This window comes from Bos taurus, chromosome 29 (genome assembly GCF_002263795.3).
Source record: "Bos taurus isolate L1 Dominette 01449 registration number 42190680 breed Hereford chromosome 29, ARS-UCD2.0, whole genome shotgun sequence".
Taxonomy (NCBI): Eukaryota; Metazoa; Chordata; class Mammalia; order Artiodactyla; family Bovidae; genus Bos; species Bos taurus.
In genome coordinates this window covers 41,662,936-41,689,358 of record NC_037356.1, presented here as the reverse complement: position 1 = coordinate 41,689,358, position 26,423 = coordinate 41,662,936, and the positions used below count along the sequence as shown (strand labels likewise).

Genomic DNA, 26,423 nt, shown 5'->3' with positions numbered 1-26,423 from the left:
TCCATTCATCATTTTAAACATGTGGAGTACTTTTTTAAATTGCTGCTGCTGCTGCTGCATCGCTTCAGTCGTGTCCAACCCTGTGCGACCACATAGACAACAGCCCACCAGGCTCCCCCGTCCCTGGGATTCTCCAGGCAAGGACACTGGAGTGGGTTGCCATTTCCTTCTCCAATGCATGAAAGTAAAAAGTGAAAGTGAAGGCGCTCAGTCATGTCTGACTCTTCGCGACCCCATGGACTGCAGCCCACCAAGCTCCTCCATCCATGGGATTTTCCAGGCAAGAATACTGGAGTGAGGTAATTATTAGTCATTTATTTCCAAAGTTAGTTAATGATACATATTACATAATCATTTATTTCCATCAGTGATTTATGCTGTTCCAGTTTCCAAATTTCAAGTGTTCTACATGCCACAAGCCTATTCTGGATGTCTTTTGAGTTGTAAATGCATTTGCATTTCATTTCAGCCTGTACTGCCCCAAATACTTGTACCACCTTCCCTCCATTAACTTCATTTTTTGAATCTTGCCTATTATTAACCTGTAGATAAATTTGTAACTATTTTTCAAGTTGTTCCCCTAATAATTATTCCATCAATGACTGTGCCATTAATTGGAACAGAATCAATGGGTTTTAATGCTGTTCTGTCTCTCTATCCAGAAACATACATGTTTTATTATGATTCCTTTAAAAGCATCATGACTTTCCTCAAACTTCATATTATGATCAGTCATAGGTATTTTGTATGTAGTTACTTAGAACTGCAATTGTAAATGAGGTCCATTTTCCTATTACATGTTTTTATTTATTTGTTTTCCAAATTTTACCAGTATTTGTGAATGACCCCAATTTTTCTTGTTTATCTTGCTCTTTTATTAGCAGATAGTGCCTGGAATGGAATTCCTTAAAATTGTGTCACTTTCATGAAAGTACCTTCTGGCTTTGCTTTTCTTGAGTCTTTTCTCCTAGAGCAAATACAATGAAAACAACAAAAGAACAAGATTAAAAAACATGGAAAAGGCACCTATGCCTTAAATTCTTTAGAGAAAATGGGTTGTATTGGTCTGTGACTCCTTCTCCTAAGATATATTGTCATCTTAGAGAGAGGAGGGGCTCCTGCCCTCTCCTTGGTCTCCCTCGGGGACCTGCTTCAGTGACCACGGCAGGTCACAGACCTACATACACCAGTAATCTCAGAGAGCTTACTGCCCTCACTGGGCTGAGGGCTGCCAGGGCCTGAGGGGCGAGAATCTGATGTTTAAGTCTGTGCATGTTTGTAAAACACCTTCAGGGGTTGTTTATGTTACACTAGGGCACCTAATTTTGACTTCTTCATCACTAAACCTACTGGTGCCTACTGGTGCCTACTGGTGCTGGTCTGGGTGGTCCGGGGAGCCTTGGGGAAGTCTGAGGTCACTGTGAGGAGGGATGAGGCTGTAGCTAAAGTGAAGGCACTGACCACCTAGAGAAATCTAGATGTAAGCCTTCCCCTGGGGACAATGACCTTGTATGGTGCCTTGGCCTCCTTAACACAGACCTGTATCACATAGCAACTGTAAGGGACAAGCAGGGGTTTACTCACTCCTTTTCCACTTCCTGGATGGAGTCAGGCAGAGGCTTATTCCTGGTTTCAGGTAGAAGTGGGACAACAAGGCCACCAAGGATGGAGCAGACTCCATAGATGATCCAGGGCAGGTGGGGGGAATACACTGTTAAGATCATCAAGAGGGGAGCCAGGGCTGCCCCAATATTAGAAGCAATTCCCAAGAATCCTGAAGCTGTTACCCTTGGAGTGAAAACAACAATACAAAAATAATCTGGTATAAATTCATACATGTAATATGAGATGTATTATTTTGCTTTGATTATGGGAGACCACATGGGGTTCCTAGGTGGAGTTAGAGGTAAAGAACCTGCCAGTGTAAGGGACTCAGGTTCAATCCCTGAGTTGGGAAGATCCCCTGGAGAAGGGCATGGCAACCCATCAGTATTCTTCCTTGGAGAATCCTGTAGACAGAGCAGCCCAGTGGACTACAGTCCATAGGGTCACAAAGAGTCAGGCATGACTGAAGCAACTTAGCACGCCTGCAGGCATGGGAGACATCAGAGCAGTATTTAGATACATGAAGACTAATGATGTATTTTTACATTTAAAATATACTCTTATTTGCTCACAAATTTTTTCAAGTGCACGTGTTTTTTAAAAAGTCTTTGGAAGCCAGGCATGCCGCAGTCCATGTGGCTGCAGAGTTGTATATGACTAAATGACTGAAATGAACTGAACTGGTGGGACTGCAACATACGGCATAGGGAAAATAATCAATAATATCATATTGGTAATAACTTGTATGATTACACATGGTAACTTGTCCTAGAATAGTGATCATTTCATAATGTATAAAAGTATTGAATCTTGATTTTGTACACCTGAAACTAACATAATATTGCAAGTCAATTATACTTTGAATAAAATAAGGTGGAAAGATAAAAAAAAAAAAGTCTTTGTCATTTAAAAATACTCTTACCCACAGCACCGTAATGGTTCAGCAGGTTATGGGAGATGATACATTAAAGGGCATAACATGCCTAACAAAATTGAGATTTTGATTAAAATTTTGGCTCTAATTTTTATTATTAATACTACTATAATCAATGCTTTTGATAATGATTCAGATTAGTTTTCTTCCTTCTGTAAGTCTTAATTAGCTGGGAAAGGTCTGTTTTGACTCTGCTAGAGCTTCCATGAGCTTGTGTACCTGAGAACGGTGGGGGTTAGTTCATTTCCATGGGCAAAAGAACACATGAGAGTCACAGAAGAAACCGCTATTCCCAAAGCTGACACAGCCATACGCAGGGTCTGCATTTCTGGAGAAGAAGATCGGTGAGACTCAGGAAATCTGAGCTGAAGAAATCAACATCCCCCAAATTATAAGTGAAAAAGACACAGTTGGAAACATTTGCATGTGTTAAATACATGGTAGAGAAAATGCATGTAATGGAAAATGTGCAGAGACTAATAGCTGAGAAATGTGACTTATCTGTATATTACAGCTTAATGAGAATTTAAAAACCTGAGTATTTGAATCAATTGTATCTGCATATCAGAGATCTTAGAAGTTTCCTAAAGACAGAGGAGGTGACAAAATCAAAATCCCAGAAAAGGTTTGCTTTCATTTATTCTGTCCAGTGTCTCCTCTGTCTTTCATATATAACATAGGACTATCATATGAGCAATTACTGACAGATGTTAAGACTCATCAATATCCTTTAAAACTTGTGTGTTTACACAATATTGACATAGGGCTAGTAATGCAGTAAAGAATCATAAAAGAATGGGGCTCATGTTAATGGATAAGCTAGAAAATTGCCTGATCTAGAATAATATTTTAAGATTCAAGAATAAGGATCTGTTTTAGGGAAAAAATAGACTTTGGAAACCTCTGGAAAGATGTTTCAGACAGTCAGTTTTCTATCCCATTTAAAAAAAAATCATGAAAGTGTTACAACGTTGGAGTGGGCTCTGTTGAAAGGCAGCACATTTGCATTGAAGCTGATATTCAAGATGGGATCCTGTATAAATGCCACTGCACTGGGAGTTACCTGAAGCATGGTGACCATCTGGCTTCCCCTATTCATTGCATATGGTCATTTAATTTAGTAACATGGATTTTAAGAGAGGCTCTTAACAGCTTAATGCATTTTCCCCTATTCTACACATCTACTATGCTTGAAGGGAAGGGATTAAAAATACCGTGGAGTCAAGATGACAACCTGGAACCAGGTTGAAGTTATGGTGACCTAATTCTGGACACATGAGTGGATACATAGAGTCAGGTAGTAAAGTGTCACTGACACTGTTGTAATAGGAAAGAGACAAGACAGAGGAAGTGGCAGTATTGCGTCCTCATATGAGATACAATTTGATTGGCCAAAGAGTAAGTGATCAATTGCTGTCCCAGGTACCAATTACCAAATACATATCAGATATGATGAAGACAACTAGTTGTCTGAACTGTCTGAACTATTTTGCAGCCACTTAATGGCAGAATCTATCCTAAATCCTCAGACTGGTTTTGGAGAATCCTTAGAACCTAGCCTTCACTTCCTACTGGCTTCAGATTCTGTCTTCAAATACCCGGGGTAAGACATTTTCTTATTTCAACCTGTGCTCTTTTCTCACCTTGAGGCACAAATGTGATGGCCAGAATGGAGATTCCAAGAAGAAACAGGAAGAGTGTCTGGCTTACTTGACGGCCCAGGTGATTCAGCGCCCAAAAAGCAACACAATTGGCTGGGAGGTTGACTGCACCAAAAAGAACTTGGAACAGGAAAACATTGCTCCCCATATACTGGAGGTGGAGAATCAGACCAAAAAATGACATGAAGTTTGCAAATCTGTGGTGAACAAAGATGAACAACATTTACCATAAGGTTTGTCTTACAAATGATGATCCAAACTATTAACCAAGCAGCCAGCAGTTGGTTTTAAAGTATAAAAACATGATAGGTTTTAGGAAATATTTCCTTACACAGTGATGATTTTAAAACTATAAGATAGTTATATATTTGGAGCTCCTAATTATTGTTATGTTTTGGAGGAGGATTTGGAGTATTTTTGTGGAAGACACATGATGGAACCTTCCAGGGCTTTAGAGTTTTTCTGTATCTTTATCTGGGTGATGGTTGCATATTTACATATGGAAATATTCATCAGGCTATATATTCTTCTTCATTTTATGGTTTGTAATTTTACCTTAATTAAAATGAAAACAAACAAGTGAAGAGAGTTAAAGCCAACATTGTATCATGAGAATGTCTGAAGTTCTTAGCCTCTGTTTCCAGTGATGAACTTGGTAGGGTGATACACTAAACAGAACTCTATGTTGTATACCTAGCTCTGGGTCAGTCTTTTCATAACCCTTTGACTATTCAACACAGTAGTTATCATTATGGCTTTCTCTCTGTTTTATCTCAGATCTGTTCCCACCATGTTGCTCTTTTGATAAGGAATAGATTCATGTCGCCACTATTTTAACATCTCTCACGCACTGTGTGAAGCCCACCTTACAAAGGACAGGAGACAGATCCTTTTACGCAGGTTGGGTGTGCGGAACAAGTCAAACACAGAAGATTTGATCTGTGCTGCCTCCAGCTCCTCCTGCATGGCGGATCTCAGGACCTTTAACAACAACAAACTGTTCAGTTGTCATACAGTGGTCGGCATTGTGAGGCCCCCAACAGAGGACAAGATAGACGACTTCCTTTTCTGTCTACTGCAAAATGTAGTCATTGAAAATGTAACGATGGGTGTAAAAGTGATATGAATAGAGAATTGCTGAGTTAAAAGGGACTGAAGGAAATTATGTAGCACCAAAAATATTTAAACACAGGATTTGAGAGGGCTGCAGGGCATTGGAAAGGGATTATATGTCAGATATGCAGATAAGAAAGGGAATCAAATCAGGCTTACTTGGATAATGGTCCAAAGCTCCATTTGTGCCAGATGGGCATGAAAGACCTGGAAACTAAGCTTGGCTATCAGCTGGCTGTCCCTTGCAGAAAAACTGTTTATCTCAGGGAAAAGAACATTTCCTGAGATTCTTTGTTTTGGTTCTTTGTTCAGTCACTTTTTGGGGAGTTCCTGGCACGTTGTGCCTCCACGAATGAGATGCCTAGAGTTAAATCTGAGGATGAAATCAGGAGAGATCTTGGAGTAGAATGATTTATATTCAGAACTGGTTATAATATGGAGTTACTTAATAGTCCTGCAATATGCTAGGTATATACCTTGAGAAATGTGATTAAATATTTATGAAACTCAATTCACATCAACAGCTCAATGAACACGAATTTGAGAAACTCCAGGAGATAGTGGAGGACAGAGAAGCCTGGAGTGCCACAGTCCATGGAGTTACAAAGAGTTGGTCATGACTTAGTGACCAAACAACTACAACAACAAAAAGAACAAGTAGAGGAATCAGAGTAGGAGAAGAGTAGGTGGAGAAAAATAATAGCATTTCTCTCACAAGGATTTCCAGGGCCATACATGAGGCTATAAATGTGTATATGGAATTATATCCAATTTATCTCAGATACCTATTTATTAGTTATTCAAACAATATAGTCTTAATTCTTATCCCACCTCTACAAATGAAAAAATACCATAAAGTCCATTGGAATAATTTCATGAGGAATTCAGAGAAGTGAAAGCCCACCTTAACTGAGTACCTACAAATGCAATAAGATCCTTTCAGTTATAACCTGAGTAGTGAAAATATTGGACTTAGGCTTTTAGAAGAAAGGAGTCAGGATTGCGTCTTGGATGACAATGTAAGTTTAGTTCAGTTCAGTTACTCAGTCGTGTCTGACTCTTTGCAACTCCATGGACTGCAGCAGGTCAGGCTTCCCTGTCCATTACCAACTCCTGAAGCTTGCTCAAAGTCATGTCCATTAAGTTGATGATGCCATCCAACCATCTCATCCTCTGTCAGCCTTTTCTCCTCCTGCTTTTAATCTTTCCCAGGATCAGGGTCTTTTCCAATGGGTCAGTTCTTTGCATCATGTGGCCAAAATATTGGAGTTTCAGTTTCAGCACCAGTCCTTCCAATGAATATTCAGGACTGATTTCCTTTAGGATGGACTGGTTGGATCTCCTTGCAGTCCATGGGACTCTCAAGAGTCTTATCCAACACCCGGTTCAAAAGCATCAATTCTTTGGCACTCAGCTCCCTTTATAGTCCAACTTTCACATCCATACATGACTGCTGGAAAAACTGTAACTTTGACTGGATGGACCTTTGTTGGCAAAGTGATGTCTCTGCTTTTTAATATGCTGTCTAGCTTGGTCATAGCTTTTCTTCCAAGGAGCAAGTGTCTTTTAATTTCACGGCTATAGTCACCATCTGCAGTGATTTTGGAGCCCAAGAAAATAGTCTGTCACTGCTTCCATTTTTTCCACTTATTTGCCATGAAATGATGGGACCAAATGCCATGATCTTAGTTTTCTGAATGTTGAGCTTTAAGCCAAATTTTTCACTCTCCTCTTTCACTTTCATCAAGAGGTTCTTTAGTTCTTCTTCACTTTGTGCCATAAGGGTGGTGTCATCTGCATATCTGAGTCATTGATATTTCTCCCGGCCATCTTGATCCCAGCTTGTGCTTCATCCAGACCGACATTTCACATGATGTACTCTGAATATAAGTTAAATAAGCAGGGTGACAATATACAGCCTTGATGTACTCCCTTCCCAATTTGGAACCAGTCCGTTGTTCCACGTATGGTTCTAACTGTTGCTCCTTTACCTTCATACAGATTTCTCAAAGGGCAGGTAAGGTGGTTTGGTATTCCCATCTCTTTCAGGATTTTCAACAGTTTGTTGTGGTCCACACAGTCAAAGGTTTTGGCAGTCAATAAAGCAGAAATAGATCTTTTCCTGGAACCCTCTTGCTTTTTCAATGATCCAGCAGATGTTGGCAATTCAATCTCCGGCCTCTTCTAAATATTCATACCACTCATAACACTATCCTGGGTTAAAATGCATGAAACAGCCCCTGTTTGAACCCTTGCCCAGTTGTGTCCTGGAATCAGTGTGAAAATTCATAAAAGCCCTTTGTTAAATTTTTAGATAGTTTGTTAAGCAGTTACCATCCTGTTGGTGGCTTGAAACTGACTATGGTGGTAATATTCACATCACAGAAATTGATCAGCACCACAAATCTGAGACCTATGGCTTTTTTTTCTTCCTGTAACTAAAGTGTTAAACATTTTCCAGCACACCCTGGCTTGACCCCCACTGTAAGTTCTCTGCTATCTGTAAGAGAATCGCTTTACATTTCCTGTTTTTCAGTCACTCAGTTGTGTCCTACTCTTTGTGACTCCATGGACTGCAGCACTCAAGGTTTCCCTGTCCTTCACCATTTCCCAGAGCTTCTTCAAACTCATGTCCATTGAGTCAGTGATGCCGTCCAACCATTTCATCCTCTGTCGTCCCCTTCTCCTCCTGCCTTCAATCTTTCCCAGCATCAGAGTCTTTTCTAACGAGTCTGCTTTTTGCATCAGATGGCCGAAGTAGTGGAGTTTCAGCTTCAGCATCAGTCCTTCCAATGCGTATTCAGGATTGATTTCCTTTAGGATTGACTGGTTTGATCTCCTTGCAGTCCAAGGGACTCTCAAGAGTCTTTTCCAACACCACAGTTCAAAAACATCAACTGGGTAATGGTGTATGATCTTTTTAATTGTTGAATTTGGTTTTCTAACATCTTGTTGATGATTTTTCAGCTATACTCTTCAGGAATGTTGGCCTATATTTCTTTCTTTTCTTTTCTTATGGTATCTTTGTCTCATTTTGGTGTCAGGATCATATTGGCCTGACAAAATGAATTTAGAAGGTTTTTCCATTTCTAAAGTTTAAGAAAACCATAGACTTTAAATAATGGATGAAAAAAGACATTCCATGAAAATGATAACCAAAATAGAGCAGGGATAGTCACCTTGTATAGATAAAATAGACTTTAATCAAAAACTGTCACAAGAGACCAAGAAGGTAATTTATAATGGCAAAAGGATCAATCTAACACAAATATATGACATATAACCTACAAAGACTGAACTGAGAAGAACTAGAAAGCCTCAATAGATGAATAACTAATAAACAGCATGAGGCAGTAATTAAAAATTCCAGAAATAAAAGCTTAATATTATATAGCATTACAAATGAATTCTACCAAACATTTAAAGAATTAATATGAATCTTCTCAAACTCTTCCAAAAAATAGAAGATAGAAATCCTTCTAAATTAATTTTGTCAGGCCACTATTGTCCTAACAGCAAAGTGAAATAAAGAAACCATAAGGAAAGAAAAGAAAAAAAAAAAAATACAGGCCAACATTCCTGAAGAATATGGTCAAAAAAATAAGCAACAAGATGTTAGCAAACCAAATTTAACAGCATATTAAAAAGATCATACACCATTACCCAGTGGGCTTTATTCCTGGGATGCAAGGATGGTTCAGTACAAGCAAATAAATGTGATACACCAAAGTAGCAGAATGAAGGCTAAAGATCATATGATTCTCACAATAAATGCTGAAAATGCATTTGACAAAATTCAACACACTTCCATGGCAAAAATTCTCAACAAATTAAGTACTGAAGGAACTTCCATTAAAGGCCATGTATGAAAAGCCCACAGCTAATATCATACTCTATAATGAAAAGCTGAAAAATTTTCCTCTAAGATCTGGAACTAGACAAGGATTGCACTTCAGTTCAACATAGAATTGGAAGTTCTGGCCAGAACAATTAGATAAGAAAAAAATAAGGCATCCAAATCAGAAAGAAAGAAGTAAAATGATCTTTTTTTTAGACAACATGATCTTATTTGTAGAAAAACCTAAACACATATCCAAAAAGTTGTTAAAAGTGAACTCAGTTAATTTGCAGGATAAAAATTTAACATATAAAATCAGTTGTATTTCTATACACCAGCCACAAGCTATCTAAAAATAACATTAGGAAGACAGTCTTATTTGCAATATCATCAAAAACAATAAAGCATTTAGGGATAAACTTAACCAAGGAGGTGAAAGACTGGCATATTGAAAACATTGAAGAAAGAAATTAAGGCAGATACAAGAAACTTAAAAGACATCCATGCTCATGGATTAAACAAATTAGTATTGTTAAGATGTCCATACAACACAAAGCAATATGCAGGTTCAATAAATCCCTGTCAAAATCCCATTGACATTCTCTTCAGAAATAGAAAAAAAAACACCCTAAAATTCATATGGAAATATAGAAGACCCCCCTGACAGTTAAAGCATTTTTGAACAGAAACAAAGCTGGAAGCATCACATATTCTTGTTTCAAAATATATAACAAAGCCACAGGTATCAAGAGCATGATACTGGCATAAAGACATATAGACCAATAGAACAGAATAGAGAGCCCAGCAATAGACTCATGCATATACAGACAATTGATTTCTGACAGTTGTGCCAAGAATTCACAATGGGGACAAGATTGTCTTTAATAAATGGTGTTTATTAAAATTGGATATCTACATGCAAAAAATGAAATTGGAAATTTACCTTACACTATGCACCTGTGGGTGATTCATGTCAATGTACGGCAAAAGCCACCACAATATTGTAAAGAAGTTATCCTCCAATTAAAATAAAGTAAGTGAAGAAAATAAAAAATCAACTTAAATAGATTAAAGACTAAAAACCTAAAGTATAAAATTGCTAAAGAAAATATAGGAGAGAAGCTTGTTGATATTGGTCTTGGCAATGATTTTTTGGTTCTGACACCAAAAGCACAGATAATAAGCAAAAATAGACAAATGGTACTATATCAAACTGAAAAGCCTTTACACAGCTAGGAAATAATTGACAAAATTAAAAAGCAACTGCAGACTGGAAGCAAATATTTGTGAGCCATGTGTCTTATAGAGGGTTAATATCCAGAATATATAGGAAACTCCTACAACTCAGTAGTGAAAAACCCAAATAATTCAATTAAAGTTCTGTCTAGTCAAAGCTATGGTTTTTCCAGTAGCCATGTATGGATGTGAGAATTGCATTATAAAGAAGGCTGAACAATGAATAACTAATGCTTTAGAAGATGCTGGATATATGGTAAAACCAATACAATATTGTAAAGTTAAAAAATAAAATAAAATAAAAAAGATGCTGGAGATGACTCTTGATGAGTTCCTTGGACAGTAAGGAGATCAAACTAGCCAAACCTAAAGGAAATCAACCCTAAATTTTCATTGGAAGGACTGATGCTGAAGCTCCAATACGTTGGCCACCTGATGTGAAGAGCCGACTCATTGGAAAAGACCCTGATGCTGGAAAAGATTGAAAGCAGGAGGACAAGGGTACGGCAGAGGATGAGATGGTTGGATGGCATCACCGACTCAATGGGCATGAGTTTGAGCAAACTCCAGGAGAGAGTGAAGGACAGGGGAGCCTGGCCTGCTGCAGTCAATGGGCTCGAAAAGAGTTGGACATGACTTTGCAACTGAGTGACAACAAAAAATGGGCATACAAACTGAACAGACCTTTCTGCAAAGACCACATACAAATGGCCAACAGGTACATTAAAAAGTGCTTGACATCACTAATTGTTAGGGAAAGGCAAATCAAAATTACGAGTTACCACTGCACACCAGTTAGAATGGTTATTATAAAAAAAGTAATAAATATTGGTGAAGATGTGGAGAACAGGGTACCCTTGTACACTGTTGCTGGGAATGTGAAATGCTGTGGCCACTATGGAAACAGTAGGGAGGTTCCTCAAAAAATTGAGACCAAAACTAGCATGTTATCCTGTAATCCTTCTTCTGGATACACATTCAGAGGAATTGAAATCAGGATCTTGAAGAGATATCTGCCCTCATATGTTCATTGGATCATTATTCCCAATAGCTAAGATATGGAAACAAATGTCCATTCATGGATGAATAGAAAAGGAAAGTGCCATCTATATATATGCAAAATGGTATATTATTCAGCAATAAAAGTAAAGAAATTTTGCCATTTGCCACAGTGTGATTAACCTAGAGGATATTATGCTACAAAAAATAAGCCATGTGCAAAAGAACAAATACTACAAGATACCACTTATACAAGGAATCTAAAATAGTCAAACTCAAAGAAGCAGAGAGTTTCTGAATAGTGCTTGCCAGGTGCTGGGGGATGTGAGAAATGGGACAATATTTATCATAGAGTACAAAGTTTAAGTTGAGCAAGATAAATCAATCCTAAAGGAATCTATAGCATTGTGTCTAGGGTTATAATACTGTACTGTGCACTCAAAATTTGCTGTGGTGGGAGGTCTTACATTGTGTTATCACAAAAAATAATAAAGAAGGACGGAGAAAGTCTTAGGAGATAATGGATATGTTTATTGTATAAACTGTGGTGATGATATTCAGATGTATACTAACTTGCAAATCCATCAATTGTACATTAAATAGGTACAGTTCTTTGTATGTTAAAACCTCAATAAAGTGATTTCAAAAAATTGATCAGATGTGCCAATGAGTGAACTTGCAGAAATGTTTCATTGTTCTTGTTTGACTGTCTAGCCCCTAACCTTCTCTTTTTCCTATTAACAAGGGCAGATGATTTCTCCTTGTCTCTATTAGCATTCTTTCCATTCTCTTATCATTGCAAACAAAAAAAAGTTAATAATGGCCTTCCCTTATAACTCAGTTGGTAAAGAATCCACCTGCAATGCAGGAGACCCTGGTTCAATTCCTGGGTTGGGAAGATCCTGCTGGAAAAGGGATAGACTACCAACTCCAGTATTCTTGGGCTTCCCTGGTGGCTCAGCTGGTAAAGAATCTGCCTGCAATGTGGAAGACCTGGCTTCAGTCCCTGGGTTGGGAAGATCCCCTGGAGAAAGGCAAGACTATCCACTCCAGAACTCTGGCCTGAAGAATTCCAGGGACTGTACAGTCCATGGGGTCGCAAAGAGTTGGACACGACTGTTTTTCACTTTCACATGCTCTTTTCTGCATGGTCACTAAGCTGCCCTTCTTCTTGACTTACCATCTTGACAAAAAAAGCCATTGGAATGTTAATTGGAAAGAAATGGATTAGGTTGTGTTTTTTTTGTTTGTTTGTTTTTTACTTTCTCTAACACAAAGGGTGATCAATACACAGTCTTTACAATCATACATACTAAGTGCTTTCTGCCTCTGTTGAGTGAAATATCTGTGTTCAGTCCCTTCAGCAGCATCATGCTCTCTCTTAATATTCACTCAAACAATGTGGGCGGCTATTGAAGACGAGGACAATGAGCTAAGTAGACCCCAACCACACCTGTGTTCCCACCCTTTATTCACTTGGACACCGACTAGGGTGTATGTCAGGTCACGTCATCCCAATCCCCTCTCCTGTTCACCTCCATGGTTAGGGCGTCTCCAGCATTCTTCCTTCCATTCCTGTGTGCAGCTTTCTTAAGTTCCTTTAAGCCCTCCTCGGGTCTGTTGGTGATAATCAGCCACCGAGCAGACTCTGCCAGCCACCTGATCAAAGAAGAGAACAGAGGTACAACCAACTCTCATTTCCTCATTTTTTCACATACCTTTTTTTTCCTGAAATACCTCTCCCCTTCCATCTAATGCCTACCTCTTGTTTTGTTACACCAGAAAATATAATGTATATTCTCTCGTACCATAACTAGGGGCTTCTCTGATAGTTCAGTTGATAAAGAACCCACCTGCAATGCAGGACAGCCCGGTTTGATTCCTGGGTTGAGAAGATCCTCTGGATAGACTACCCACTCCAGGATTCTTGGGCTTCCCTTGAGGTTCAGCTGGTAAATAATCCACCTGCAATTTGGGAGACCTGTGTTCGATCCCTGGGTTGGGAAGATCCCCTGGAGAAGGGAAAGACTATCCACTCCAGTATTCTGGCCTGGAGAATTCCATGGACTACAGTCCATGGAGTCGCCAAGAGTCAGACATGACTGAGCGACTTTCACTTTCACATAACTAGGAAACGCTGAAGATGACCTCTGCATGCAGAAACGTTTACTGCCAGAGTATAGACCTGGAGTCATAGTGTTCCCTTCCTATGATTCAGAGGGACAGTATCAGTTTTAGCAAATAAAATATTGTGTTTAGTTAAATTTGAATTTAGATTACTAGTGAATACGAGTAAACCTTGAGTACCACTATGTCCCATGCCATATTTTGTGCATACAGTAAAAAGTATTTGCTGTTTATTTGAAATTTTAATTTAACGAGACACTGTATTTTTATCAGGTTAGTAAATAAAAATACAGAAAAGTATTGAAAGTGTTAGATTTTAGTTGTGCCCAACTCTTTGCGACCTTTGGACTGTAGCCCTCCAGGCTCCTCTGTCCATGAAATTCTCCAGGCAAAAATATTGGAGTGGGTAGCCATTCCCTTCTCCAGGGGATATTCCTGTTCTAGGGATCAAACCCGGGTCTCTTGCATTGCAGGCAGATTATTCACCATCTGAGCCACCAGGTAATCACTCAGGCTCCATTCAGTATTGGGGGTTACTATATAAAAATTTCGTGTTTTATCTAAAATTCACATTTACCTGAATGTCCTTGATATTATCTTGTAACACTGACTGTTCTACTTCTTTAATTGTACACAGGGCACAGATTAGTTAAGCATGTGTTCAAATATTGACTAAGACCAATCAGAATTCTTGCATCCTAACTCCATGTACCTTGCATCTAGGGTCTTCTCAGATAAAGAAATTTTATACCTTGAGGAAAGAAATAAGACAAATAATGGTACAGAAAACACCAGCTGAAGGGTGTGCCAGTCTCGAATGGCAAAAGCGAGTCCTCCCAGGATGATCTGGCCCAAGCAAGCGGCACAGATCGACAGGGTCATTCCCATGACTTGGAATCGGGGCACTGTCCATTCTACAACTGAAAGAAAACACAAGCAGGATCTTGACTTCAGACAAAGTTAGAATTCAAAAGTCAAATTGAAGGCTTGGAAAATGTCAAAGACCCAAAGTTTTGACTTACTAAGAACAGTACAATTTGTCAGGATGCTCATGGTAGAAAACCCAGCCAAGAAGCGTAGCGAGCAGTAAATGAGGTAGGTGGGAGCAAAGGCTGCACTGGTGTCAGTAATGGCAAGCTGGAGCAAACAGCATCTGAAAATTAACCTCCTCCCAAACCTGAGAAATGGAAACAGGTTAGATACAGTAGTAGTCACAACAGTATAGTAGAAATGAAAAAAAAAAAAAAAAGAATACACACTTTGAAACTTAGGGGATGTTTTCTAATTTTCTTCTTATTATTTTCTTTTTAAAAAATTTCTGTTTTTCTTCCTCCTACCTTGTTTTTTTTTAAATTAAATGTATTTATTTTAATTGGAGGCTAATTACTTTACAATATTGTGGTGGTTTTTGCCATACATTGACATGAATCAGCCATGGATGTACATGTGTCTCACCATCCTGAACCCCCCTCCCACTTCCCTCCCCACCCCATCTCTCTGGGTTGCCCCAGAGCACCAGCTTTGAGTGCCCTGCTTCAGGCATCAAACACACTGGTCATCTATTTTACATATGGTAATATACATGTTTCAATGCTATTCTCTCAAATTATCCCACCTTTGTCTTCTCCCACAGAGTCCAAAAGTCTGTTCTTTATATCTGTGTCTCTTTTGCAGTCTTGTATATAGGGTCGTCATTACCATCTTTTTAAATTCCATATATACGTGTTAATATACTGTATTGGTGTTTCTCTTTCTGGCTTAATTCACTCTGAATAATAGGCTCCAGTTTCATCCACCTCAATAGAACTGACTCAAATGTGTTCTTTTTTATAGCTGAGTAATATTCCATTGAGTATATGTACCATAACTTCCTTATCCATTCGTCTGCCGATGGACATTTAGGTTGCTTCCATGTCCTAGCTTTGTAAACAGTGCTGCAATGAAATTTTGTTGAGATATAATTGAAATACAGCACTGGACAAGTTTAAGGTATACAGGATAATGATTTGCCTCATGTCATGAAATGATTATCACAATAAATTTAGTGAACATTTATCATCCCCTATAGATGCAAATTTAAAGAAAGGGAAAATTTTTTTTTCTGTGTGATGAGAACTCAGGATTTATTGTCTTAACAGCTTTCATATATAACATGCAGCCATGTTAATTATATTCATCATGTTATACATTGCATCCCTAGTACTTATAACTGAAAGTTTCTACCTTTTAACTGCTTTCATCCAATTTCCCCTCTTCTCATGTCTGCCTCTGGTAATAAAGCTTTCTGTGAGTTTGTTTGCTTTTGGAGTCTAACTGACCTACAATACTAGGTCAGTTCCTATTACACAACATAGTGATTCAGTATTTCTATACATATCAAAATGATCACCATGGTAAGACAAGCTTGTCTCCATACAAAGATATTACATAGTTAATGACTGTACTCCCCACACTGTACATTTCATATCCTTGGCTCATTTATTGCACACCTGGAAGTTTAAACCTCTTAGTCTCCCTCATCATTTTCCCCCCCACATCCCTGTCCCTCTAGAACCACCTGATTGTTCTCTTTATCCATAACTGTTTCTGTTTTGTTCATCGTTTTCTTTTTATATTCTACATATTAGTGAAGTTGGCATTTGTCTTTGTCTGAATTGTTTCTTCATCCATATTGTCACAAATGGAAAGATATCATTCTTTTTCGTGGCTGAGCAATATTCCATTTTAGGGCTTCCCAGGTGGCACAGTGGTAAAGAATCTGCCTGCCAATGCAGGAGCTGCAAGAGATGTGGGTTTGATTCCTGGGTTGGGAAGATCTCCTGGAGCAGGAAATGGTAACCCATTCCAGTATTATTACCTGGAAAATTCCATGGACAGAGGCCTGGAGAGCTACAGTCCATGGGTTTGCAAAGAGTCAGACATGTTTTCTCAATACTGGTTCCTGAGGAGGGCCATCTATTTCCATTGTATATTCTTTAATTGCCCATAGACATGTGATGAGTTTGTTTCTGGGCTTTCTATTGGGTCCTATTGATCTGTGTGTCTGGTTTTGAGCTCATATAAAATTTTGATTACTGTACCTTTGTAGTGTAGTTTGTTTTATTTATTTATTTATTATTATTATTTTTTTTTGCTTTACAATATTGTATTGGTTTTGTCATGCATCAACATGGTCCACCATGGGTGTACACGTGTAGTGTAGTTTGAAATCAGAAAGCATGACACTCCAGCTTTGCTCTTCTTTCTCAGGATTGCTTTGGCTGTTGGGGGGTCTTTCATGCTTCCATATAGGTTTTAGAATTATTTATTCTAGTTCTGTGAGAAATAACTTTGGTAATTTGATAGGGAGTGCATTGATTTTGGGCATCACCTTGGGCAGTATGTTCATTTTAGCAATATTTATTCTCTAATCCTTGAGGACAGTTTATCTTTCCTCTTTTGTGGTTGTTTTCCATTTCTTTCATCAATGACTAATAGTTTTCCAAGTACAGATATTGTACCCCTTCATTTGGACTTATTCTTAGGATTTTTATTCTTTTTGATGCAACTGTAAATGGGATTGTTTTCTTAATTTTTCTTTCTGATTGTTAGTATACAGAAATATAACAGATTTCTGTAAATTAATTTTATATCCTGCTGCTGCTGCTGCTGCTGCTGCTGCTGCTGCTAAGTCGCTTCAGTTATTTCCGACTCTGTGCGACCCCATAGATGGCAGCCCACCAGGCTCCCCCGTCCCTGGGATTCTCCAAGCAAGAACATTGGAGTGGGTTTGCCATTTCCTTCTCCAATGCATGAAAGTGAAAAGTGAAAGTGAACTCACTCAGTCGTGTCCAACTCTTCGCGACCCCATGGACTGCAGCTTACCAGGCTCCTCCGTCCATGGGATTTTCCAGGCAAGAGTACTGGAGAGGGAATGCCATTACCTTCTCCTTATATCCTGCAACTTTGCCAAATTCATTGATGGGTTCTAGTAGCTTTTTGGTAGCATCTTTAGGATTTTCTGTTTATGGTGTCATATTATTTAAAAACAGTGACAGTTTTACTTCTTCCTTTACAATTTGGATTCCTTTTCTTTTTTTTTTTTTTTAATTTGATTGCTGTGGCTAGGACTTCCAGTACTATGTAAATAAAAGTGAATAAAAGAGGTGAGGGAGGGTGTCCTTGTCTTGATCCTGATATTACTGGAAATGCTATCAATTTTCCACCATTGAGTATGATGTTAGTTAACTGTGGGCTTGTCACATATGGCCTTTAGTGTGTTGAGACATGTAACTTCTTTGTTGAGAGCTTTTATCATAAATAAATGTTGGATTTTTTCAAGGTTTTTCTGCATTTATCAAGATGATAATAGATTTTTATTCTTCAGTTTGTTAATGTGTTTTATTACACTGATTGATTTGCAGATACTGAACCACTGTTGCATCCCTACCCTGGGATAAATTCTACTTGACCATGGTGTATGATCCTTTTAATGTATTATTGATTTTTTTGCTCTGATATTTATTTTTTTCCTTCTGCTAACTCTGGGTTTTGTTTGTTCTTCTTTTTAGTTCTTGAGGTGTAAGGTTTGGTTATTATTTGAGATTTTTCTTGTTTTCTGAGGTAGACTTGTATAAATTTCCTCTTGGTACTGCTTTTGCTGATTTCCATAGATTTTGGATTGCTGTGTTTTCAGTTTCACTTGTCTCTAGGTATTTTTTTTTAATTTCTTCTTTGATTTACTCAGTGAACCATTAGTTATTTAGCGGCCTTTGTTTAACCTCCATATCCTTGTGTTTTTGGCAGTTTTTTTTTCTTATAGTGGATTTCCAGTCTCATAGTATTGTGGTCACAAAAGATGCCTGATAGGATTTCAATTTTTTTAAATTTACTATTACTGGTTTTGTGACCTCTCATATGACTTATCCTGGATAATGTTACATGTGTACTTGAAAAGAATGTGTATTCTGTTTTTTGATGAGTTAATCTATATATACATATGTATATATACATACATATGTGTATATATATTAAGACCATCTGGTTTAATGTGCCATTTAATGCTGCTACTGATTTTCTGTCTGGATGATCTCTCCATTGGTATAATCAAGGTGCCGAAGTCCCCTATTATTATTGTGTCATGTCAATTTCTCCCTTTATGTCTGTTAATATTTGCTTTACGTATTTAGGTGCTCCTAATTTGGTGTTTTTTAAAGAACTTAATTTTTTAGAGGAGTTTAGGTTGACTGCAACAATGAAAGGAAAATACAGAGATTTCTCAATATACCCTGCCCCTACTCATGCAGTGTCCCTACCTGTTTGCACCAATAGACATTTGATGCAACTAATGAACCTACAGTGATATGTCATTATTTTCCAAGGTTCATTAGGAATACATTAGATGCACTCTTGCTATTGTACATTCTATGGGTTTTGACAAATGTAATGACATGTGCCCACTGTTACAGTGTCATAAAGAGTAGTTTCACTGCCCTAAAATACCTCTGTGTTCTGCCTATTCTTTTATTTTCCTCCTGTGTGTGCTGTGTGCTTGGTTGCTCAGTCGTGTCTGACTGTAGCCTGCCAGGCTCCTCTGTTCATGGGGATTCTCCAGGCAAGAATAATGGAGTGGGTTGCCATGCCTTCCTCCAGTGGATCTTCCCAACCCAGGGATCGAGCTCAGGTCTCCCACATTGCAGGCGGACTCTTTACCATTTGAGCCACCAGGGAAGCCCTATTTTCCTCCTATCTACCACTTATCATTTTGCTGTTTCCATAGTTTTATCTTTTCCAGAATGTTATGTAGTTGGAATCATACAGTATATAGACTTTCCAGATTAGGTTCTTTCACTTTGCAGTATATATCTAAAGTTCTTCCATATCTTTTCATGGCTTGATAGTTCATTTCCTTTTAGCATTGAATAAGATCCTATGGCTTGATGTACCACAATTTGCTAAAATAAATGCATTTATCCATGCTTTCATCTTCTAAGTTTTGGCTTAGGAGATATGAATAAGGCTGCTATGAACATCCCTGGGTAGGTTTTGTGTGGACATAACTTTTCAGCTCCTTGGTAATTACCAAGGAGTATGATTCCTAGATTATTTGGCAAGAATGTGCTCAATTTTGTAAGAAACTGTCAACATGTTTTCAAAAGTGGCTATATTATTTTACATTCCCATCAGCAATGAATAAGATAGAGTGCCTGCTGCTCTACATCTTTGCATTTGATGTGTATCTATCTATCTATCTGTATAATAGGTATGTAGTAGTATATCATTGTTTTAGTTTGTATTTCCCTAAAGATATATGCTGTGGAGCATCTTTTCATATGTTTATTTGCCATCTGTACAACTTCTGTGGAGATGTCGTTCAAATTTTCTGACTATATTTTTTTTAATTTAAATTCATTTATTTTAATTGGAGGCTAATTACTTTACAATATTGTATTGGTTTTCCATACATTAACATGAATCCACCACGGGTGTACACATGTTCCCCATCCTGAATCCGCCTCTCTCCTCCTTCCCCGTACCATCCCTCTGGGTCATCCTAGTGCACCAGCCCCAAGCATCCTGTATCCTGCATCGAACCCGGACTGGCGATTCGTTTCTTATATGATATTATACATGTTTCAATGCCATTCTCCCAAATCATCCCACCCTTTCCCTCTCCCACAGAGTCCAGAAGACTGTTCTATATATCTGTGTCTCTTTTGCTGTCTCGCATACAGGGTTATCATTACCGTCTTTCTAAATTCCATATATATGTGTTAGTATACTGTATTGGTGTTTTTCTTTCTGGCTTACTTCACTCTGTATAATAGGCTACAGTTTCACCCACCTCATTAGAACTGATTCAAATGTATTCTTTTTCATGGCTGAGTAATACTCCATTGTGTATATGTACCACCACTTTCTTATCCATTCATCTGCTGATGGACATCTAGGTTGCTTCCAGGTCCTGGCTATTATAAACAGTGCTGCAATGAACATTGGGGTACACGTGTCTTTTTCAATTCTGGCTTCCTTGGTGTGTATGCCCAGCAGTGGGATTGCTGAGTCATAAGGCAGTTCTATTTCCAGTTTTTTAAGGAATCTCCACACTGTTCTCCATAGTGGCTGTACTAGTTTGCATTCCCAACAACAGTGTAAGAGGGTTCCCTTTTCTCCACACCCTCTCCAGCATTTATTGCTTGTAGACTTTTGGATTGCAGCCATTCTGACTGGTGTGAAATGGTACCTCATTGTGATTTTGATTTGCATTTCTCTGATAGTGAGTGATGTTGAGCATCTTTTCATGTGTTTGTTAGCTATCTGTATGTCTTCTTTGGAGAAATGTCTATTTAGTTCTTTGGCCTCTTTTTTGATTGGGTCATTTATTTGTCTGGAATTGAACTGCAGGAGTTGCTTGTATATTTTTGAGATTAGTTGTTTGTCAGTTGCTTCATTTGCTATTATTTTCTCCCATTCTGAAGGCTGTCTTTTCACCTTGCTTATAGTTTCTTTTGTTGTGCAGAAGCTTTTAATTTTAATTAGGTCCCATTTGTTTATTTTTGCTTTTATTTCCAATATTCTGGGAGGTGGGTCATATTTTAATTAGAACGTTCATTTTTCTTTTTTTTAAGAGTTTTTTGTTTACATATGGCTATGGCTGATCATGTTGATATACGGCAGAAATCAACACACTGTTGTAAAGCAACTATCCTCCAATTAAAAACAGATAAATAAATTTCAAAGAGTTCTTTGTGTATTTTGGTTAACTATTCTTTTTCAGGTGTCTTTTGCAAGTATATTTTCCCAGTTTGTGGTTTGTCTTCTCATTCTTTTCGTTATACTTCTTTTTGTGCTGTGTGTGCTAAGTCACTCAGTCATGTCTGACTCTTTGCGATCCCATGGACTGTAGCCCTCCAGATTCCTCTGTCCATGGGGATTCTGTAGGCAAGAATACTGGAGTGGGTTGCCATGCCCTTCTCTAAGGGATCTTCCCAACCCAGGGATTGAACCCAGGTCTCCCACACTGCAGGTGGTTCTTTACCATCTGAGCCACTAGGGAAGCCTCATATTTCTTTTTAGTTGTAGTATAATACATAAAATATGATTGGCTATTTTAACCACTTTTGATTACATAGGTCACTCACTGGTATTACATTCATGATGTTAGGCAACCATCATCACTCTCTACTGCCAAAACTTTTCAAAATCCTCAGTAGAAACTTTGTACCCATTAAGCAATAACTCCTCATTCCTTTTTCTTCCCAGCTTCTGGTATCTCTAATCTGCATTTTTCTTCATGAATTTTCCTAGTCTATATATTTTAGGTAAGTGGGATCATAAGCATTTGTTATATTTTGTCTGTCATTTTAGTTTACATGTTTTCATGGTCCTACAAGTTTTAGGATGATATACAGAACTTTATTTCTTTTTATGGCTGTACATATCACATTTTACCCATTTATCTGTTGATGGATATGTGTAGTTTTAACCTTTTGCCTATTGTGAATAATGTTGCAATGACATTGTTTTATAAGCTATTTGAGTCCTTGTTTTCAACTCTTCTGATTTTATACTTAGCAATGAAATTGTTAGGTCATGTGGTTTCTCTAAATTTAATTTTTTGAAGATGCCAAAAGTATTTGTCATAGTGGTGGTACCAATTCACCTCCCCATCAACAATGTACAAGATTCCAGTTTTTCTACATCCTTGTGAAAGCATGCTATTTTCCGTTTTTTTGGATTATAGCAATCCTAGTACATGTGAAGCGGCATTTTATTGTGTTTTGACTTATAGTTTTAAAATGACATCATGTTGAGCATCTTTTTATATGCTTATGCCCTATATATATAACTTTATAAAAGAAATGTATATTCAAGACTTTTGCTCATTGTCTTTTTGTTGTTGAGTTGTAAGATATATAGTCTTATCCAGTTTTTATATAGTCTGGATATTAAACCCTATTCCATTGGTCTATTCACCTATCTTTATTCTTTATATATGATTTACAAATATTTTCTCCCATTAGACACATTATCTTTTCACTTTATGGATAATACCCTTTGATGTGCTGAAGTTTTTAATTTTGATGAAAGCCCACCTATTTATATCTTCTTTTGTTACTCACACTTTTAATGTTATATCTAAGAATCCATTGCCAAAGTCAAGAAGATTTATCCCTGTTTTCTTCTAAGAGTTTTATGGTTTTAGCTCTTTTATTAAAGTTGCGAATCCATTTTGTGTTAATATTTGCTTGGTTTTAGGTTTACTTGCATCTTTTGCTGTATGTCTAATTGGCACTGCTCTGTTTGTTAAACAGGGCATATTTTACCCATTAAATGGGCTTGAAACTTTTTCAAAAATCAGTCAGCATAGATATATTGTTTAATTTTTATTTCTGCAAGGTAAACAGTTCTGTGTAATTGAGCTGTTAGAAATGAACACTCCGACTCTGAACACTTTTATACACTATGTATAATCTAACAGTTCTGTATTACTGAATGGATCAATGGAATAGGGCTTCATATCCAGACTTCCCTTGTGGCTCAGCTGGTAATGAATCTGCCCGCCATGTGGGAGATCTGGGTTCAATCCCTGGGTTGGGAAGATCCTCTGGAGAAGGGAAAGTCTACCCACTCCAGTATTCTGGCCTGGAGAATTCCATGGATTACACAGTCCATGGGGCTGCAAAGAGTCAGACATAACTGAGCGACTTTCACTTTCACTTTCATATGTGTTACAGAACTGTTAGAAATGAACACTGTGACTCTGAACACTTTTATAAGGTACCTTTTTAAATAAGGTATCTTACCTTAAAAAAAAAAAAAAGATCATACACTCAGAATTCATTATTTTCAGCTGAGATAATAGATGACATTATGCTAGTAGATGGTAAGGAGCACCTTAATTCCCCATACCCTTTAGAGAAGACAGACTTGGGTGGTTGGTGGAATTGGTTGGGTTGTCTAATTCAGAAGTGTACTGTCAGGCACAGGATACTTCCATTTCTAAGACCACAAGTTGTGATAGAAGTTGTCATTAGATTAATTCCCCTACAAGGTTGAAATTTTTATGTTTACTGTAGTGTTTTAGAAAAATAAAAATCAAGGCCACGGAAATATTTTTTTATACACCACCAAGATACATTGTTATGTATAACACAGGTTTCATAGGAATGTCTACCAGCATATTTGAGAAATAAGGACATGATAACCATACTCTAAAAATCCACAAGCATGCAGATAAGAGACGTTAGGAGGGACTGAACACAGGTTGAATCTCATGACATGAAACATGTTCCTCTCTGTTCCCATAGGCACCTATTTTCTTAATCTTTATAAGCTATGATGTGGCACCTCTGCTCCAAACCTCATCCTAAAACTGCTCCCATGTCTGATGGAGATGTTGTTTCTGCATCCCATACGCAATGCTCACAGCTGATAAAGTAGCACTTACCACACTGATAGCAATTCTCCATTTGTTTGTGTTTCTAGATCCCTGGGGACTAAGGAAGCCCCAGGACAGTGTAATTTGCAATAAATGTTTCTTAATGGAAGAATACTTATGAGTTCTTGAAAATACCTGAGTAAAGAGAGCTGTGATTCAGAGACACTCACCTGTCTGATAAATGGCCATATACGATGCTTCCCACCAGCATTCCAGCCATGAATAAGAATTTGGCCATTGATTTTAGTGACTGAGATTCACATACCAGGTCCCACTGGAAGAGAAAGAAAGCAGCAAAGGAGAGCTCCACGATTTATAACCTCTCAGTGGAAACCTGATTGAAGCAGTTTAAACAATTCACATGGTTGTTTATTTTATCCCCTTTTCCCTCTCCAGCTTCCTTTTTTACATTAGCTGATTTTTACTATTCAAGTCTCAGCTTAAATATAACTTCTTTTAGGAAGCCTTCTCTAAAGCTGTTAGATTTAACAATGCCTTATTTTGTTCCATATTAAGTGGTCCTCAATCTTGGCCATAGTGTGCAATATTTGAGGGCCTTAAAAAGTTTCCTGATGCCAGAATTTCATCACAGGTCTTCTTATATGGCTGCTTTAGGATACAGTGCTTGGAGGTTTCCATCAATATCTCTGATATTTCTAATTTACGAGCAAGGCTGAACATTAATGATCTTTTAAACACATCACATAAATTACTTTCTTAACCTTTGGTCTTTCTAACAATAAAAGCCATATAATAGCAAGGTCACATCTGTTTTTGAATTCATTAAACTTATTAAATATATAGGTGTTTGGCATTCAATAAAGAAGTAATTAATATTTGCTTAAAGATTGAAGAATGAGCACCTAATAGTGACTAAAAAGGCTAGAAACTTATTCGTTACTCAGTTACCCTTAAAGACTCAGACCATATACTCACAAGACATAAATGAGGCCTCTTACCTCAGTCACGATAGTGGAGGTGAAGATGCTTTGGTCATATACCCAGCCGTCCACACAGGACTCTGTGTCCAGGTCAGTTATGTTGGGGAAGGTCCTGTTAAGATTAAGGAGCTGCCACTGGGGGCGGCTGAAGCGACGACACTTCTCTGGCCTCAGGTTTGAGTCCAGTGGGATGGAGATTCTCAGGAGGGCATCAGGGCTGAGGGTCCCAGTGGCATTAGCAGAGTCAGTATTATTGTTGAGAATGTGGACCCAACATTGATGACCAGGGACAGCTGCAGTGAAGTTCTCCAATAGAATATGAGGGTAGGTGATGAGGCTGGAGATACAAAGCAAAAGCATCTGAAGGATCTGGAATCGCCCCAGGCCTCCAACTTGATCCAGGAGGTCCTGAAAGGCCATCGAGGCTGAGCAGTGATCCCCAAGAGGAAGCAAAATGACTATTTAGAGGAGTTCAAAGAGAGGAAAACTTTCACTATGTCACACACTAAGTGTGTATTGATCCTGATCTCAATGTTAGCTCAGTGGGTCCTGGGTCACCTCCACAGCAAGGGCATGGAAGCCAGTTCCCCAGCTTGTTTGGGGATCAGGTTGGTAACTGTTTTCTTTAACGTCACAGAGAAATACTTTGCTGAGATGCTTCCAGTAATTGACAAAACTGTTTAAAGGTCTACTCTGTGAAAATTCTTTTTGTCAGCAGTGCCCCAAAGTGGCATTGGACTTTGAGCTCCACATCTGTAAATAAAATAAAATAAACCTGCTGCATGGTTTGCAGTCTGTTTCAGAACATGTCATTTGTCAGACTTGAAAGTGAAATGTTTATTTTTCTGTAAAAAGTACTGAAAGTAGGTGTTTTGCTTTTTTTTTTTTAATTATTATTATTATTTTTTACTTTACAATATTGTATTGGTTTTGCCATACATTGACATGAATCCACCATGGGCGTACACATGTTCCCCATCCTGAAGCCCCCTCCCACCTCCCTCCCCATACCATTCCTCTGGGTCATCCCAGTGCACCAGCCCCAAGCATCCTGTATCCTGCATCGAACTTGGACTGGTGATTCATTTCTTATATGATATTATACATGTTTCAGTGCCATTCTCCCAATTCATCCCACCCTCTCCCTCTCCCACAGAGTCCAAGACTGTTCTATACATCTGTGTCTCTTTTGCTGTCTCGCATACAGGGTTATCATTACCATCTTTCTAAATTCCATATATATGCATTAGTATACTGTATGATGTTTTTCTTTCTGGCTTACTTAACTCTGTATAATAGGCTCCAGTTTCATCCACCTCATTAGAACTGATTCAAATGTATTCTTTTTAATGGCTGAGTACTACTCCATTGTATATATGTACCACAGCTTTCTTATCCATTCGTCTGCTGATGGACATCTAGGTTGCTTCCATGTCCTGGATACATCAGAGATGGGGAAGTAGACCAGTCCTCAAAGCTGGTAACTAAGAGCCCAAACAGAGGGAGTGACCCTACTGTGTCCTCACCTGGGGTATAATTGCAAGGCCGC

The 26,423-nt window shown here is 38.2% G+C and overlaps 1 protein-coding gene across 2 annotated transcripts; it reads right to left on the bottom strand.

Annotated features, from left to right (window-relative positions):
* Nucleotides 1-290: 290 nt before the first annotated feature.
* Nucleotides 291-25,338, bottom strand: SLC22A9 (solute carrier family 22 (organic anion transporter), member 9). 2 transcript variants are annotated; one of them, NM_001046006.2, is given in 10 exon segments: nucleotides 291-967; nucleotides 1,585-1,788; nucleotides 2,759-2,867; nucleotides 4,183-4,397; nucleotides 5,066-5,181; nucleotides 12,922-13,045; nucleotides 14,265-14,433; nucleotides 14,536-14,690; nucleotides 24,104-24,207; nucleotides 24,893-25,338. In NM_001046006.2, coding segments are annotated over 10 exon segments (1,659 nt in total). In that variant the 5' UTR covers nucleotides 25,295-25,338; the 3' UTR covers nucleotides 291-906.
* Between the last annotated feature and the right edge of the window lie 1,085 nt (nucleotides 25,339-26,423).